The sequence below is a fragment of the Chionomys nivalis genome, chromosome 24, assembly GCF_950005125.1.
Source record: "Chionomys nivalis chromosome 24, mChiNiv1.1, whole genome shotgun sequence".
Classification (NCBI taxonomy): Eukaryota; Metazoa; Chordata; class Mammalia; order Rodentia; family Cricetidae; genus Chionomys; species Chionomys nivalis.
In genome coordinates this window covers 21,381,092-21,399,648 of record NC_080109.1, presented here as the reverse complement: position 1 = coordinate 21,399,648, position 18,557 = coordinate 21,381,092, and the positions used below count along the sequence as shown (strand labels likewise).

Here is an 18,557-nt window from a genome sequence, read left to right as displayed (position 1 = left end):
TATGATTTAGAATCAGAAGGACCCATAGTTATTTAACAGCGATTTGTTGGAATAACTAAGAGTTTTCAAACGCTGTGGCTTATGAAACAAAATTAGCAAAAATAAAACAACAAAAAAAGCATCACTACCATTTGGAGCCGCAACTCCAGTTTCGTGTTGTTCAGCACCCTGCCTGCAGCCTCAGTGCCTGGCACACAGTGGGCACTTGATAAAAATGTACCTGGAGGCATGCCCGTGGACCAGCCGCACTGTGCTGATTCAGTTCAGTTGTTAACGTGCTGCCAGAAGACGGGGCAGATGCCCAAAATCTAGGACGAACTCCAGAATATATTGTCAGTGGTGAGGACAGAGTCCTCAGCTAATCTGAGGTTTTCTTCTCCAGCTCTAAAGCGGAGCTTTGTGAATTACAACCTCCTAGGACACACACTAAGCCATGCATTCCTGCATCGTGTGGATGAGCCCACTGTTTTCCGTTATGTCTTCAGCATTGCACTTGCTTCTTGGTCGTTCCTTTGAATTTGTGTTGATAGGCCCATAGGAGAAGTTTGTTTTGTTTTGAATCTTCTTTCAGGAAACAATTCCTATTGTGAGCCGAGGTTCCCTGGGTGGGCCAGAGCAGTGCCCACAAAGTAACCACTGGGAGAAATTGGACTGACACTGAATAGGTCATAGCCTTGATTCCTTTCTCTGTTCTTTTTACTATAAAGAAAATTCAGAAGAGACCACACATACTCATACCCCAAGGCAGGGTTCTTCCTCCTTCTCCTCTTCCTTCTTGCTTCTTCCTCCCTCCTCTTTACCCTTCTCTTCTTCCTTCTTCCTTCCCATTAAAGCTTTCCTCTTCACTTTGCTCCATTCGGTGTATGAGACTCTTCACTGTGTCCTAGCTATTGTTTTTAGTCTCATGGCACTGAAGTTTCTTATGCATACCTGTTTCTCCTTTACTAGGCAATGGCAACCACCTTGCTCAAAGTAGATAAGGTAAAGAAACATATTTTGAACTTACAAAATGATGAATTTCATGCATAGGGGAGTATAATTTCAACATGAAGCCGGGCATCAGTGGTTGTGAATCCAGAACACAAGTCCAGGTTACTTCCTGGTAACCTGGAATTGTGAATTCTTAACTTAAAAAGGTATAGTGAAATGAACAGATTAGAGATGTATGTGTGTATGTGTGGGTAGACATGTGCTCCCAAAGATCAAACCCAGGATCTTGAGACTACTAGACATCCCCCAGACCCATTCTTCAATTTTTAACTACTACTCTGGAAAACATTTGAAAGGTTAACATATTTCAACAGCTGCCAGCAAAGAGAAATGTTACTAACATCATTTTATTCATAATAGGCTAAAGAATAAAATTTGGGGGCTGGAGAGATGGCTCAGAGGTTAAGAGCATTGCCTGCTCTTCCAAAGGTCCTGAGTTCAATTCCCAGCAACCATGTGGTGGCTCACAACAATCTTCCTCTTCTGGCCTGCAGCATACACACAGACAGAATATCATATAAATAATAAATAAATATTAAAAAAAGAATAAAATTTTGATGTAGAACATGTGTTCTTGCAAGCTAAAAAAAAAAAGAGTATCTCAATCTCAGGAAAGCAGAGTCCACTGATAAGTCATTGCAAAAGAAGAAACACAAATGATGGGAATGTGTGCAAAACAAAATCTGCAGCATCACTGGCAATAAAACCACTTCAGGTTTTCAGAAATTTTCCAAAACAGGATTGTAAGGTGATGAACAACCACCAGAAGAGATCAGGAAAGTGACCATGGCTAATAAAAGCATGATTTGTGTGAGACAGCTGAGGAGCAGAGCTTCTAAGAATTTATGGGAACTGGGGAGATGGCTCAGCAGTTCGGAGTCAAGTTCCCAGCACCCACATGACAGATCACAACCACTGGCAACTCCAGACCCAAGAGATCCAGTTCCCTCTTCTGGCCTCCATGGGTACTGCAGGCATGTGGTGCACATACCAGCATGCAGGAACACATACACAAACACATAAAAGCAATCTTTTCTTTAATCCCAGCACTCAGGAGGCAAAGGCAGAGTTTGAGACCAGCCTGGTCTACAAGAGCTAGTTCCAGGACAGGCTCCAAAACCACAGAGAAACCCTGTCTCAAACTCCCCCCCCCCCAAAAAAGGAATCTTTTAAGAAGACATTTAAGAGAAGTTATTTATCTTCCAATCCATCAAATCCACTCACTCAGCAAATATTTTTGAGTCCTTCCCATGTGTTCTTCTAGTTACTAAAAGTTGAATTTCAAGTTTCAAGGATAAAATATTTATGAAGTAAATGATTGGGTGACTAAATGCTCATTTACTAGGGTGCTACTAAGTTATTATAGTAACAAAATGCTGAAAGCAGTTTAATTTAAAGTTTAAATGCTTAAGTGAGCTAGAATATTCTATATAGTAAGATACTTGACAGCTACAAATGCCAGGCTCCAAATGCCCACGAATTCGCTTGCTTTCTGTAACTGTGATAAAGGCCAAGACCAAATGCAACTTGGAGAAGAAAAGGTTTATTCATCCCATTATTGAGGGAGGTCAAGGCAGGAGCCCAAGGAGGCCAGGAACCTGGAGGTAGGAACTGAAGCTGAGACCATAGAGGAGTGCTGTTTACTGGTTTGCTCCTGGTGGCTTGCCCAGCTTGCTTTTTTATACCACTTAAGACCAGAGGTGGCGCTACCCACAGTGGGCTACACCTACATCAATCATCCATCAAGAAGATGTACCATAGACTTGCCCTCAGGACAACAGGCAGAGGTATTTTCTGAAGTTTGCTCTTCCCAGATGATTCTAGCTTGTGTCAAGTTGACAAAAAATTAACCAGCACCTCCAAGAATTATTGAAGTGAGAAAAGGGCTGGCTACAGGCCAATATGTAGATTAACTCCATTGTTAATTAAAAAATATAAATGAGTAGAAAAATATTCTAGCACTTTCAAAACTAAGGCATCATTTGATCATGAGTTATCAGGTATTCTTAATATATTTTATATTTTCTATCTAATTGATTATCATTCCAAAAACACAGGTTTTAATTATCAAGGATTCATTCTTTAGAGCAAGATATTGCATATTTGTATGTCATAATTAATCCAGAGAGTTCACTGAGAGAAAAATAGGAAATTCTTCATTATTTACAATACGTAGCACTAAATTTAATGAGCATGAAAACTGAAAACTTATAAATAGAAGAGTTTGGTTTTTATCCCCACGGTCGGACAAATTGTAGACACAAAGCAAGCTCTGCAGCAGTTCCCTCGGTGATGTGCTGAAGGTCATAGTTTCCTTGTAAGCAGGACAATGACACCTGGTTTCCAGGGTTACCCACATAGAGTTCTCACACATCCAAGGTGCATAATTACCCCAGTAAGGACCCCAGAAACACTGGGCCTAAAAGTGACCTTTCTTTCTAACGTTTTTCTTGGAAGAAAGAACTCATGGTAAATTTACAAAACCACCAATAACTGAAAAGGTCCATGGAGAAAGCCCCAATAAAAGCACCCCTTTATCAGACTATTCAAAGTTATTCATAGTACTATTGTAAGTTAGGTAAGTTTGGAGGCTTGGAATTTGGAGGCTTGGAGTGTCCCCGACATGGCTGTTTCCCAAACCTCACGTGTCTTCTCATTCTTTCCCCAGAATGTCGCGTGGTGAAATCTACTTCTTACACCAAAATAGCATCATCGTCCCGCAGAGGTACAACCAAGAGCCCAGGACCTTCCAGGCGAAGCAAGTCCCCGGCCTCCACCAGCTCAGGTAAAGGCACTGCGAGCCTCCCAAGCCGCCGCCGGGCCTCTGACGCAGCTGGGGGGATGTGGAGCCAGAGTGTGAGGTTCTCAAGCAGGCATCAATTCTGCTTTATAATTTTAGAACATCTTCGAGCGGATGAACAGATTTGCCCAAGTCTAGCATGTTGGCTGTAAGAAAAAAACCTCAAACTTAGAAAAACACAGTTATAGAGACTCAGGAGATACAGATTTGCTTCAAATAGAAGCAGCTCACCAGCTGCTACAGATTCTACCTGGCTCCTCTCTCAGGGTCTAGAAATTTCCATTGGGGCGTTGGTTCTACTTGGAGCTGGCTTATGGAGGGTTTCCAGTTTGTCTTTGCTGAACCTAGTTCTCATGTTTGTGACATTGGCCTGGGTTTCCTTCTATGGCTCTGGGGCTCAAAGCAATGAGATTGGGACTTGGGAAGACCTGCCACTGCAGTGACCCTGGCTGGGTCAGTCTCAGAATGGGCTTGATGTGGGTGTTGGAAGTGGCTGTATCCTGGGATAAGGAACATCTCAGCCCCATTGTCATCTCCTTTGATCTCTTTAATTAATTAGCATACATGCATTTATGTTGCTTTATGTATGCCATTTGCCATTATAACTTATTATTATTGTTTATGGTTTATATACTTATATATGAATTTCATTCTTTTTTACTTCCCACTTCCTCTGGTCTCAAGATAGACGCCAGTCAGTTACAGGGTGTTGACTTTTGGTCTCATGTATAAAGTCTGTTTCATTGTGATTGAAGGGATATAAGCTGTGAGATAGAAGTTATCAATGGAGTTCAACAACATGGCTGTCACCTGGTTTCATAACAGAGCTCTTAAAAATAGCTCGCAAGACCTTTGTACCTATGGGAGTCCTTCTCTGGCTCCAGGCTGGTCCAAAGGGAGCTAGTTGCAAAAAAGACCAGACTTGGCTGCCTAAAAGATGACGTTAATGGGCTGGTTCTCTGAGACTAGCAGTTCTGTAAGACTCTTTGCTCTCCTGCTGTGGCCTTCAGCATAACCAGTCAGGACTAGGGACTGGCGAGAACATGACTGGCCCTTGTGACAAGCTCTCAGTTTCTTCTTGCTGAGTGTGGGCCTAGGCAGAGAGCTCCTTGCTTGCCATAGTTCATGGAGGTAGGATAGATCCAAATAAGACTTTTCTAAAGCACAATGCTTGAAGTTTTGAGCTCATGAGCATTGCTTGGGAAGAGGTAAAGTTTGGCAGGATGATTTCCATTCCCTCGGGTGCTAAGGATATGAACCTGTGCTTTAGAAGTCTTTTTGGGGTGTTTCAACCGAAGAGTCCATGGTCACAAGCCAACAGTGGAGGCCATGGACTCATTACCACCACTGAGAATATGTCCGCCATATAGAGTCTTGAGCATCATTTCAGACTCCCTGACTCGGAAGCTCTAGAATGGGGCCAAGTAACTGCAATTTCCAGAACCCTCCAGGTTATTCTGATGTCTACATAAGTTTATCACTGGATGCTGGTGGGCAAAAGGAATTAAACAGAGAACTCGTTCAACTCTGGGTAACTGAGGAGGAAAGACACAGCTTACTGATCTTTCTCTCCTGATGTCACAGGGATGGATTCCTGTCTTCATCTTTCTTGTCGACAAGCTGTCATTACCGTTCTTAGTCCTCACCACCATAGTAGACCTCCGGATGACTCAAAGTGTGCACAGCCTTTTTGCCATTGCATAGCCTAGTTAGAGACATGGAAATGGCAGCATGATTCCGCACTTGCTGCATTTCAAACTCCCCTGGGAAAGTTTAGCTTGTCCACTGTCTGGCGACAAACCTAAGGGCCTAACTTCAAATCCCTATGACCCACATAAAAATCCAGGCATGCCCACATATGCCTGTGACCCCAGCACTGGGGAACAAATATGAGCAGATCCCCCAAGCCAGGTGGCCAGCCAGCCTTATTGAAACAACCTAGCTTCAAATTCAGTGAGAGGAGAGTACCTAACATCCTTCTGGCCTCAGCATGTAGGCATGCGTGATGGCACATGTATGTGCTCAAACATATGTGCATCACACACACACACATAAAGAAAGACTATCATATGAATTGATTCGATTTAAATAAGGATCAATAGGGTTGAATTTACCTTCATATTGTTTCATAATGTGGAAATTATGAGAAACGCAGAGTTGCCTAACTCGAAACTGCACTGTGATGTAGACCTCACCTTGGATCTTTTCTAAGAACATTGATGCTGGGGTAGGAGATTTGTTTTTGAGCTTTTATTCTATGGAAGAAACATAGATACTTCTTTTTGTCTGGTTACACATTCTACTTTGAATCTCTGTCTTCATAGATTATCATGGCAAACATAATTGAGGGTGTCTTACAACCCTCGGGTCAGGCATGAGTGAATGCACCACCCCCACTTCAGAAGCATGCAGTCTAAAAGACAGCTGCTCCCTGTGTCTGCAAATTTACCATTGTCCCGTTCAACCAACCATGGGTCAAAAATACCCAGGAAAGAAATTGCTTCTGTACAGAATAGGCAGCTTATTTTGGGGTCGTCATTACCTAAGTAATGTGATATAACCACTGTTTATATCCTGCTTATGCCTTGTTGGGTATTGTAAGTAATGTAGAGATGATCTACATGCATAGATATGCATAGCTCATATGCAGATACCATGCCAATGTATATGAGACTTGAGTACCTATAGATTGGGGTATTCATAGGTAGAACCAACCAAGCCTCTCCAGGAATGTTGAGGGACAGTTGACTTGCCTCTATTGTATAGAAACATTCCTGGCAACAGGTGTTCAGTAATGAGCAGACACTTTCTGTGAAGGTCAGTCTGCGTGCTAGAGAGAGAGTGCAGTCGAAAGGGAAAAGCCTTCGCCATGAATGGCTCCTGCGACTGAAGCCCTATTCCATATGCCCCAGGCATAAAACTTACTTATAAGTGACTCCAGAAATCCTGGTCTTTTATTTATGCTATTTAAATTTTACATGTTTTATGGATATATAAGATATTTTATGCAACATATGCAGAGAAGACCAGATTCAAAGCTGGAGAAGTGTCGAGAATTTTAATCAGCTCACTAGACTAATTTGGCAAGTTCTTTTGATTTCTATCAGATGCCTTCAAAGGCAGACTGCTAGCTATTAATCTTAGCTCTCCCCTTTCTTTCAGGCTGTCTGCATTGTATGAAGGAGCACTTCTGCTTTGAAGCTCCAACAGAATTATTGGGGATAAAATTCACCAAGAACCTAATGGTTCATCTCATGTGTTCCCACGTTTTCATGTATTTAAAGTCTATTCCCATACTACTCCCTTCTCACCCATTCAGCCTTCACCCCCAATGCGGTCCCTAAATATAGTCTTCATAGCTCTGAACCATTACTGTGACTTAATGTTTACTTGGGGATAGCGTACCAACTGCCTTGTATAGTCCCTCACTGTTAATGCCAGGTTAATTAGACACTTCTGAGTGTCTGCCACGTTTCAGCATGCCTTAGGCCCCAAGGAGACAACAACAATTAAATTACAGTTCTTGCTGAAAATCTCATTTGTATTCTAGTGTTGGGGGGGGTGCTTACTTTTATAACATACTAAGTGTCATGGAGTGATGGCCCAGAGGATAGAGAGGGTAAGCATCGTTAACTCAGTCAGAGTATCAGGAGTCTAGGATTTATAAATTGGCACTGGAAGAATCTTGCTAGGATTCGAAGGGCCAGGAGGAGATTTTCTCTGGATTAAATGATGGCTCAAAGCCACGAAAGTCTAAGGAACAGTTGTCAGCCCAATAAGGAGCTGAGCAAGGTAGCATATGTCTGACATCCCAGCACTCAAGAGGCTGGAGGAGTATGAGTTTGTAGCTATCCTGGTCTACCCCATAAGACTCTCTGGAAAACGAAACCACCCAATGGAATTCTGGGAAGGTCTGCAAAACATGGCATAGCTGAGTTGAATGTCAGACTGCACAGGGCCATGGGGCGTGTTGCCTGTTGTAGGTCTTAAGAGATGAAAGAGGACTTTAGAAGGGCTGCCAAAGACCACAGCTGAGTTTAACAACAAAACACCATCTTCTGACAACTCTGTGCAAGGGTAGGAAGGCTCTGGAGGCTTCTGTGACCACTCTGGGAAGAAATTAGCAGAAGAGACCTGAAACCTTGTTAGAAATGGAAACTCAAAGGGGTCGTGAACCAGTGAATTTATCCAGATATGAGGGTGAGAGCAACTCAGATTCCATTTGTCCAGGGGGCAGGGGTAGAGTTCCACTTTAGACAGGAGAATGGGTGATGCTCTGGAGATGTCAGGAAGCAGGAGTGACGGTTTGAGGAAGAAGATTTGAGCTGACAGTGTAGCAATTATTTAAACAATAGAAGTGTAAGAGTCTTCTTCCCGGGCCATCCAGAGATTTGCAAAGATGAAAATGGAACCCTGGGGAACATCTGCCGTTCTGAGAGTAGATCAGAGGAATCTAGAAAACCGTGAGAGGGAAATAATAGCCCAAGGTGCAGGAAGCTGGAGGTGGAGGGGAACACAGAGGTGAACCATTCTGGAAGCCACATAGCAAGGAGTTCATAGGGACCCACAGACATGCAACTGTTCAAGCAGGCAAGAGCACATGGCCTTGGGAGCTTGCCTGGGAATGTTCTCCGTGATTTCATGATTAGCTTGCCCCAGTCTGGCTCCCAGGCTGAGGCGGAAGGATATGCTGCCTCAGTTGGTGGATGGAGGCGCAAAAGGGCTTCTTGCCCTCAGCCATGCTGACACCTGATGCTTGTGGTACCTAAGCCGCTCTCTAAACCACAGCCTTGGATCAACTGTTAAAAACTCAAAAAATTTGCATCTTCCAACATATTGGGTCTGCGGTACCTTCTGGTGAATGCTGACTGCATGAATGAACTGAGAAACACTGGGAAGTGTGGAGGTATCCTGGTGCAGTCGCTTAAAAGTGTACTTTAGAATGAACTGGCAGGCTTCCTGTCTTTTCCTCTCACCGCTGGCTGCTCCTGGTGATCCCGCCTTCCCAAGAGATGGTCTCTCTGCAGTCATCAAAGCTCAGTCTCACCTATGAAGTTAGAATTGGGAAATTCTAATTCTTTGTCTAACCTAAATTCTAATTCCAAATTCCAATTTCAGCCTAAACCCTAATTCTAACCTAAATTCTAATTCTAAATTCCAATTTCAGCCTAAACCTTAATTCTAACCTAAATTCTAATTCTAAATTCCAATTCCAACCTAAATTCTAATTCTAAACCTATTGCAGCGCCATCTTTGCTTTTCCTGAGTCTATGTGCTTTTTCGTTCTTCTTCCCTACTTCACCCTGATGATGTGGCAAGCCATGGACGCAGGGCTCAGAAGGAGGTTCTGGGCAGTTATTGACTCCTCTGTGCCATGAAGTCAGGGGCAGTCTAAGGCAGCTAGAGCCTCACTTGGACACCCCACACTGGGGACCTCCAGATAGACATGTGTTTGCCTCCACTTCCTTCACTGATGCTGGCCTGTTCCATTCCAGGGCTGAAGGATTTTCAGTTTGGAAGATGACAGGGAAATGGATTCCACTTGTGCCCATGTAGCAATTAAAACATAAAGAGAGGAAAAGGACAAACTGGAACTTTTTGTCATAGCGAGCAGCCTGAAACATATATATGCAGTCTGAAGGGAACACGGAACAATAACTGTTGAAGCTATCACTTGGACATTTAGTTTTACTTAGAAAAATTCTATATAAAGCTGTCTGGTAGCTCATGCTATAATCTTAGCCCTCAGCAGGCTGAAAACATGAAGCTCACACTCCAGACCAGCCTGAGCTACTTAGCAAGGCCCTGCTAAAGTAACAGTAACAATTTAACCTTTTCCATTGTAAATCATGAAATTATAAATAATATATTCTCATTACTAAACATTTTTCTAGTTTTTATAATATATATATATTTGTACTCTGGTGAGATACAGATAAAAGTTTCTAATTGACTTCTTGTTTAAAGGTAAGACAAAATTATAAATACAAAAACTTCGTTAAAAAAATGTTCTTTTGAGAAAAGTCCTGCAGGTTAAAGGGAGCTACAGGCACTTTGCCTTTCACACCATAAACGTCTTCAAATGTGCACACAGCCGTAAGAGACATGAAAGCTTAGTTATTCTAACCAACAAGGCTGGAGGATTCTAGCTGAGGTGGTAGTAAGTATGGAGAGGGTTTGATGTGCAGTTTCTTTGAACATCTCTTACGCTGTAGAGCACCCACAGTGGTTTATATATTCTCCGTCTCTCCTCCCTCTCTGTCTGCCTTTTATAGCAGCATTTAGGTCTGTGTTTTCAGAAAAGGGAAAGACAGATCAAAGGTTGTGTGCACTCTGATTCTGGTGCAGAGAACTGACTGGGGCAGAATGGGATGCATCTAACCACTGATGCTACTTGACAAGACCTTTGTGTTTTAAAGTCACGCGAGTCTCTTCAGCCGTCTGTGTTCTGCTGCTCCTGGAGACACACAGACACCCTTGGTTGTCTCCTGGATGTGCTTCTCAGACATTTTCATCACTTAGAAGAGTCCCTATCTCTGTAGAAGTGCTGGGTTTTCTCCTCCCCAATTCTCATTTAAATTCCTAGAGGTGTGCAAGCTTCAGTGTGTGGTGGTTCTAGTTGGACACCCTCATGCCCTTCTGCTTCTGCTGATCTTATGCCCGGGGTCCTCTTGATTTTACTATGCATCCCAGGCTGATTCAAATACTATCCTCCTGCATCCTTTTTATGACTGCTAAGTGTGTAGGCTTCTACCGTCACACCTGACTTTCCAATATTTTTATTTGCTGGCTTATTTTACTCTTTGCCAGTTTTGTATGTATGTATGATGAACGTTAGTCATTGTCACACCATTGCTCTCTGTCATCCCCCTCTCTGCTAAAACCCTTCTCCCCAGCCAATCCCCACCCTGCTTCCATATTTTTCTATGTATGTGTGGCCCATTTTGTTAATTAGTGCTGCTCACAGGAGTGGGAGTGGGAGTCTGTTTATTGAAGCATGGAAAACTTATCCATGTGACTGAAGAAAGCGACACCCTTCCCCCTAGTAAGCAGTAGTCTCTCAGTGTTGTAAGGAGACTCGCTTGTTTGTTCTAGACTGCTCAGCCCCAAAATAATCACACAGAAACTATATTATTTTAAATACTGCTTGGCCAATGACTCTAGTATATTTATGGCTCACTCGTATCTTATACTAACCTATCTCTATTAATCTGTGCATCGTCACATGGCTGTGGCTTACTGGGTAAAGTTCCATCCAGCGTCTGTCTCCGGCAGGGGCTACATGGCTTCTCTAAACTCCGCCTTCTTTCTCCCAGCATTCAGTTTAGTTTTCCTCACCTAGCTCAGTTCTACCCTATCAGGCCAAGCCAGTTTCTTTATTAACCAATGCTATTCACAGCATACAGAGAGGAATCCTACATCACCTCAGGAGGGCTGGGACCTCACAAGACCTTCCATCTCCCATGATGAAATGGTGATGGGCGTAATCTTGTGTCAATAACAGCAGCCACAATGCGTTCACGGGCACCACATCCATGTCATGTCCAAAAGGGGTTCTTTTTGGCACTCCTCCCTGTCCTCCATCTCTTCCATTCTTTCTGTCTCCTCCTCTAGGATGTTCCTGAGCTTGGTATTTTAACCAGTTATAATTCTCTGCATTAACTGTTACCAGCCATAATAAGAAGTTTCTCTTAGGAAGGTTGAAAGCATTGCCAGTCTATGGACATAAACATGACTACTTAGAATATAGTTCAGTCATATGTCTGTTTAGCAAAATGATAGATAGTATTGGGTTCTCTCGGTAGGATACGGTTTCTCTGACCATCAGCTCTTGACCAGGTTCATGGTACCAGGCAAGAGTTCCTTCCTGTGGTACAGCCTCTAATCCTATTAACAAGTAGTTGGTTATCTACCGTAATATCCATGCCACTATTACACACCTTGCCAGGCCTGATCTTACTGTAGCTCCAAGGACTCATGGCTGAGTGATGACTTTTCTCCCCCAGCAGCCTGCAGAGCACCTCTGGCACCATGAAAGGCCGTGTCCTAGTTACTTTTCTATTGCTGTGATGAGACTCTATGGGCAGCGTAACTTATAGAAGGAAACATTTAATCAGAGGCTTGCTTACCGTTTCAGAGGGGTAATACATGGTCATTCTGACAGAAAGCATGGCATTGGAGCAGGAGTTGAAAGCAAACATATTATTAGCAAGATGGAGACAGAGGAGGGGAGATTGGACCTGATGTAGTCTTCTGTAACCTCAAAGAGCGTCCCCAGTGACACACCTTCTCCAACAAAACCACACCTCTTAATCAGGCCTTAATAGTTTACCCACTGAGAACCAAAAGTTAAATACGTGAACCTGAAAGCCATTCACATCCAAACCACCACAGCCTGCTACTGGTAAGGAAGCTTCCAGGCCAGATCCAGATCCAGGGAACCCAGTACCTACATTCAGCATTCATAGTGTGAGGTTTCTGCAACAGGGTTTTACCATGAAGTTCTCATGGGCAGCAAGGTCAATGGCAGTAGGCTGGTTTGTTTTGACCACCAGTAGCACTTCCTTAACCAACAGCTCCTGGGGAAGACCCCGTATCAGCCCTAGAAATTTTCTTTAATAACCTATAGCTTCTAGAAGCTCTGTCATGCCTTTTTTTGTTTCAACTTTTTAAGACTGTATTTAATTAGAGTATAAAAATAGGTCCCCGTGTGACTTTTCACACTTCCTTAATGCTGCACATCCCTCCCGGCAGCTTCTCCCAATCCTTCCACCCGGCAGATTCTCCTAATCCTTCCACACTTAAACCTTTCTCCCTCTAGGATGCTCTTTCCACTGTCCTAACGTGTTCTGCCCCCTCCTTCCTTCCTTTAAACATGGTATCTGGTCATGCCAAGGACATAGCTAAATGTTTACTCAATGAAAAGGAGGAGCCATTTACCTCCCAATTAGTCTTGCTTTGAGACTTGTCTAATGTCATAACCAACTTCACAGGTGAAAATATTCACATGGTAGCTGGTGCCTGAAGCCCTAGGCATCCAGCTGAAAAAAGAAAAATTCCTTTAAGCCTATTTTTGAAAAGTCTCTTCATTAGTGCAAATAGAATCTAAGGCCGCTTAGAAGAAGCCATGGGTTAGTCAACTGTTTCCAAACCTAGGATGTTTTAGGAACTTTGATATTTAGTAATAAGCTGCCTACAGGAAAGGGTTTTCTAGCGTGTACTGCATGTGCTGATTGGTTGGAATGAGACCCTGAATTTATGGTTCCAATTATTAAGAAAGTGTAGGACCTTCTGTCTGAACTATTGAAGGAAAAGGTGGATTGAATTCAGGTCCTCAGACTTGGTGGCAAAAGCCTTTACCTGCTGAGCCATCTTGCTGTCCCTGCTTTGTCATTCTAGTAAGGGACAGATAGCCCCATGTCCAGGATTGTCCCCTCTTATCCAGTCTTGACAGAGTAGGAGCTCTGGAGAGTGTTCATAGAATGCACTTTGGACCCTTGGTTCCCTGTGAAATCATTCGAGAGTTTCTCACTATCCTCTGAGTATAAACCGGACTCCTCACCGTGAGTCTCACACCCTGTGTGAGTCTGGTGTCCTGAGGGAAGTGAGAACAACAATCTAGGTTGTGGACTGCGCAGTTTAGATCTCAGCCTTTGGTTTTCAAATCGCTCATTGTCTATGACTCAATTCCCTCATCTGTAAAACGGGGGTGGGGGAATAATACTGCTTATGTCATAAAGTCAATGAGATGTTTTATCTTAAAGGTTCAATGAGATGAGATATCTTAAAGGTTCATGCGCATTGACTGGAGTATAGACCGTAAGGCTACAATAAGCTAAGCTACCTACAGCATCCACACTTGCTGAGCAGAAGTTTCTTATGTGGGTTTGCTCAGAGAGTGCCTGCTGGTATGTGTGCCCCCCCCCCCAAGCTCCATCCCTGGCACATAAAACACCAATAACAAACCAGAGTCCCTAATGTAAAAAGACTCCTTTCTGTGTTTGCTTCCTTTGGTCGTCCCCACCCCTCCCCCCTCCCCCATCAGTCTGTATAGCCTTTAAGTATGACTTAGTTGTAAAGCAGAGTCAAAGAGGGCAATTTGAAAGTTAATTTATTAAAAGATGCCCTCCAGCCAACCACCAGGGGCAGCATCTCCTCCCTGGGTGAGTGGGGATTCTGCATCTGCTACATAGCTGAAATCTTGGTCTGTTTCCTAGCCTTTCCCATAGAGACCACTGTCTGGAGAGAATAGTCCCGTAAACCATAACGGGAACTCATCGAATAAAGACAGCCCTGTGGCATACAAGCAAATTAAAACAGTCACAGTTTGCTGTTGTGCCATGTAAAAACAGCATCAACAAACAACCCCCTCCCCTTTTAAAAAGGCTCTTAAGAGCAGTCATCAATACATTTCTAAAGAAAAACTACCAATTGGTACACTGTGTGGCATTTTAAAGATCTTAGGAACAGAAGACAAAAGGAACCAAGGAGCTCCCCTCCCCTCGCCCCTTAAGGTTTTATGAGAACTCAGTGTATAGAAGAAAAGAAAAGAAAAGTCACAAACACACAGACTTTTGTATTTCCTTATCACCTGGAACTTGCCGGGCTTTGGACGAGTTACTGTCATTTTGATTCTTGTATGAGTCACTGAGTTGCCTGCCCCCAGAGGCGCTTCCTCATGATTCAGTGCAAAGGACTGAGTCGGCTGGGGCTTCCGGAGTGAGGAGTGAGTGTGTGTCTGGTGGGGGTTGTGGTGGCAACGCGTTGGCATGAGGCTTAATTGACACCTTTGATGTAGCCTAAGACAGAACCCGCACCTCCCACTGCTGCGGGGAAGACGTCAGCCTTACGCAGGAAAAGGCATCTGCTGATGAATCCTGCATCGCATTCAGCCTGCTCCCGAGCAGCCTTAGCTGTCCCTAGCTAGTTCAACTGCTTCCCTCATCTGCGGGTGCGGGGCTTGGTCTGAGAGGAGGCTCGGGCTCAGGCTGTTGTGAGGACAAACACTAAGGCTGTGTCCATGTTAGAACTCATTGAAGGTAAGTGGAGTGCACCGCCGGCTCTCCCCAGGGCACCCTCGAGGATGGATGTTTCTCCTGCCTGAGTCTTCTTGTCTCCCTATCTGCAGGGTTGCCAAATCACGAGTGGCAGCCTCTGATGTCTTTATAAAATCATGTCTTGAGTGGAGGGAGGGAGGGGATGCATGTGTTCTCAGAGGTGGTGTTAGATAGAAAAAAAGATTTGCCTGCTTCTGAAGCTTCATCTAGGTTTACTGACAGTATTTTCTACGACTTAAGTGTTGAGTAAAATTCCCGAGTGTGGGACCTGTTGTCAGCTTTTTATCAATTCAGTAGCAATAAAGACAAACTGTGTGGGGTTTCTGTGCATCTGTGGGCAATTATTTTGTCCTGTTTGGGGCAGACCCATCAGAACCTGGCTGGGCTAGGGGGTTAGACAGGACGTAAATAAATGTAGGAATGTGTAAAAGTCTCTGGGAATCCCACCTGTGAGTTGTTTCAATATTTTCTCCCACTGGGCAACTAAACTAAAGACACACACCAAAAGACGCCTCAAAGCCTTGAACACTTTCATGAATATCTGTCTTGGTTCAAATAAAGTCATCACTGGAAAATTATGCAAAGTACATCTTTTTAAATTATGTAACCTGCTATTGTGTTTAACCCAAGATTAACAGAACACTGAATGTCTGAGGATGGCTATTCCCTAAGGCTTTGCTTCACGAGTCGGATGATGGGTCTAATGTTTAGCCCATGTCCCTTCTCTGTTTATTTCCTGATGAGCTGTCGTGAAAAGTTCTTTAATGCACTCTTTTTCTCTCTGTGTGATTCCTTCTATTTCCAGTCAATGGAACCCCTGGTAGTCAGCTCTCCACTCCACGCTCGGGCAAGTCACCAAGTCCGTCCCCCACCAGTCCAGGAAGCCTGCGGAAGCAGAGGGTAAGGACACGAGCAAGCCACCTATTTAAGAGCTGTCTTGGTTTTGGTGCGGAGTGGTGTGGGTGCCAGCAGAAAGTGCTGCTTCTCTGGAGGGAATGACCAAGCTGGGGTAAGGGGTAACCCGTGTGCCACTCGCCATTGCTATGACTCAGGTAGAACCCAGGTCTCTCGGTTTCCACAAATTTGTCCACTTTTAATTCTGAGTAACATGGACCCTTGCTGCTTCCGTTTTAAATGCCCTCTTGTTTGTTCATAATGCATTACTTTATTATGTATGCCAGCGTCCTTAGTTGTAATTAGTGTCACTAGATACTGCCATTAATCACCAGCCCCTTGAAGGACAGGCACAGGCAAAGGAGGCAGCATCCTAGTGGGAAATTGCGCAGGGGCAAGCAGGGTGGTCCAGAGAAGCTGGAGGAGCCATGAAGCAGGCCGTGGGAACGTAGGATGCCAGTTTTGTGAATGAACCCACACTGAGCACATCTTCTTGTTTATTTTTAGCCTCTTGTGTAATAGCAGAGAAATCAACTGAGCTCAGAAACAAGTGTGTAAAAGTTACTGGATAGGGCATTAGCTTCTCAGGGCTAAGCAAGGGGGTGACCGTTAATTCTTCATCTGGAATGAAAAGACCCAAATTCTCTTCACTCTTATGCTGCTCATCCATTCCAGTCATACTTAGGCCAGAAGATAAGAACTGGGAAAGGGAAAAGGGGAAGAGCATGCTGGAAAACATAGATAGACCCCTCGGGGTCCTGCTTTCAGGAAAGAGGTAGGAGAATATGTATCCTTAGGTAGCTTGCATGATGGCACCCACTGAAACATTTTAACAAACAGAAATCTCAGAAACCATTAAACATCAGACTTTTAAATTTTAATTTCTCTTATTATGCATTTAAATGAAACTTCTAAATTTGATAAATTTAAGCTCATCAAATACAGAAGTCCCTCTCTTTCAAGTTTTCTACACAAGTTGGATCTTTAGGCTGCCAAAATCCATTAGCCATTTTTAAGTGGGGGGCCAAAAAGAAATCAGCTAGTCTGCAGTCATTTGAACCTCTTGTCCCAAATATCTTTCTCTGCTGGTTCTCCTGGTGTTGAGTTGAACTTGTACAGTCTGTTAAAGCCTGTGGTTTATATCTGCTTCTCTAGTCAATGGTGGGATCATTAGAGAAATCTGTCTTCCATCCTGAATGATTTCAGGAACCACTGATGCTGGTGAAGAATTGGCTACATGCATTCACTGTCTTAAGAGATTGTCCTTAGGCGAGGGAAGAGCCAGTGTGGCCATTCTGTGCTCACAAATGCCAGCTAGCAAGATTCCACCCTGTAGACACAGCTGGAGATCTAGCATAGAGAATGTCTCAGGAGCGTCCTCTCTCTCCAAGTGTATGTGTGCTTCAGAGAACACGCCTAGCGGAGGAACCAAAATAGCTTTAGATCCATTGAACTCAGCCTCAGACTTTACTGATCTATCTCAGGGTTAGTTGTTGAGACTAAACTCAGAACAATTCAGAATACTTGCCAGCTTCTCTCTCTAGGTATTTGACCCCTCCATCTTGGAAGTATAAGTTTCGCTCAGCTGTCCTTTACTAAGAAAATGAGGTCAGAATTTGCATCCTTTTCTTCTTAGCTTCAGTGGGATTTTTTTTTTCATTCAACTGAGGCAGAAAAAATTCATCCAGCTTTGTAGGCATTGACTTACATAATTAACACTTTGTTGTAGCGCATAAATAATTAACAGGTGTAGCTCTCTGACAGATTTTTTTTGTCTTGACATCTAAACCACCGGGTTGGCGCTATCACTGAGGAAGCCAAGATTCTCTCATTTACTTTTAGGCGGACAGAGAGTTTATCACCATCTGAAAACATTTATTAAACACATGTTGTAAGCAGGATACCAAACGCATTCAAAGATGGTTTAGTTTCTAGGCTTTTGAGTTTAGCTACATGTATTCCAAGATGGCTCTGTTTCCAAGCCTTTGAATTTATGGACACCCCCCATCTATGTACCATGGAGACATTTCCAGCTGCTTTGGTGAGAGGCACTTTCATCTTTTTGTGTTGACGACTGCATCGAATAACCCCTCCCTGTCAAAATGGGACCAGAATATCCCTTAAAACTGTTCCCGTTTTAAATTTGGTTATTATTCTTTTCAAATGGTTGGCTATTCTTCTGTGCAGGAAATGCTGAAATAAGTGAAAGATGGCCTGAACTAAAAGAAGACACTGCAAAGAGTAAATTAATTCCTTTTATTGCAAATTAGAAAACAGTAGCCACTTCTATTTTTTTTCTTTCTGTGTTGCCTAGTAACATACCCAAAAAATAAGCTGGCAAAGCCATCCAGACCCACATACATGTACACATACACACACACTTACACACACACACACACACACACACACACATACTTTAAATACAGGATCAGAAGCTAATTTTTTAAAAGAATATGATATTTTTTTAAAAGTTAAAAAAAGTCTGTATTTTACTTGCATTAACTATGATTTAGGCTGTTTTCCTTCCCTTAAGATCATGTTTCTAAATGACTTCATTTTGACATTTTAGAATAGTCATACGAGAGACACGCCAGCATGTCACAGCTCTTTCTTCATAAACACACTGGAGACAGTGGAACCAGCGCCCTTCCTATATACACAAAGCACAATTAGTTAAGTCGCCACCTAGAAGTGTCTGCCTGGCCTCAGAAGTCAACTTCTGAGGCTCTTTTCCCATCCATGAATGTTTTTTGGACCCTTTTCTTAAGACATCAAGAAAAAAAATGTGTTATGTTGTGTAGGTTGAATGAAGCTCC

At 43.3% G+C, this 18,557-nt stretch overlaps 1 protein-coding gene across 10 annotated transcripts in view; it reads left to right on the top strand.

The window, feature by feature from the left end:
- Dclk1 (doublecortin like kinase 1) overlaps positions 1–18,557 on the top strand; it is a 278,427-nt gene that overhangs the window by 185,841 nt on the left and 74,029 nt on the right. For 5 of the 10 annotated variants that reach the window (XM_057756934.1, XM_057756936.1, XM_057756933.1 and 2 more), the window contains exons 5-6: positions 3,659–3,775; positions 15,653–15,747. In XM_057756934.1, the coding sequence (XP_057612917.1) occupies positions 3,659–3,775; positions 15,653–15,747 (212 nt within the window). Of the gene's footprint in view, positions 1–3,658; positions 3,776–14,487; positions 14,830–15,652; positions 15,748–18,557 lie in introns of those variants that run through there. The other 5 variants (XM_057756941.1, XM_057756937.1, XM_057756943.1 and 2 more) reach the window with 4 other exon arrangements.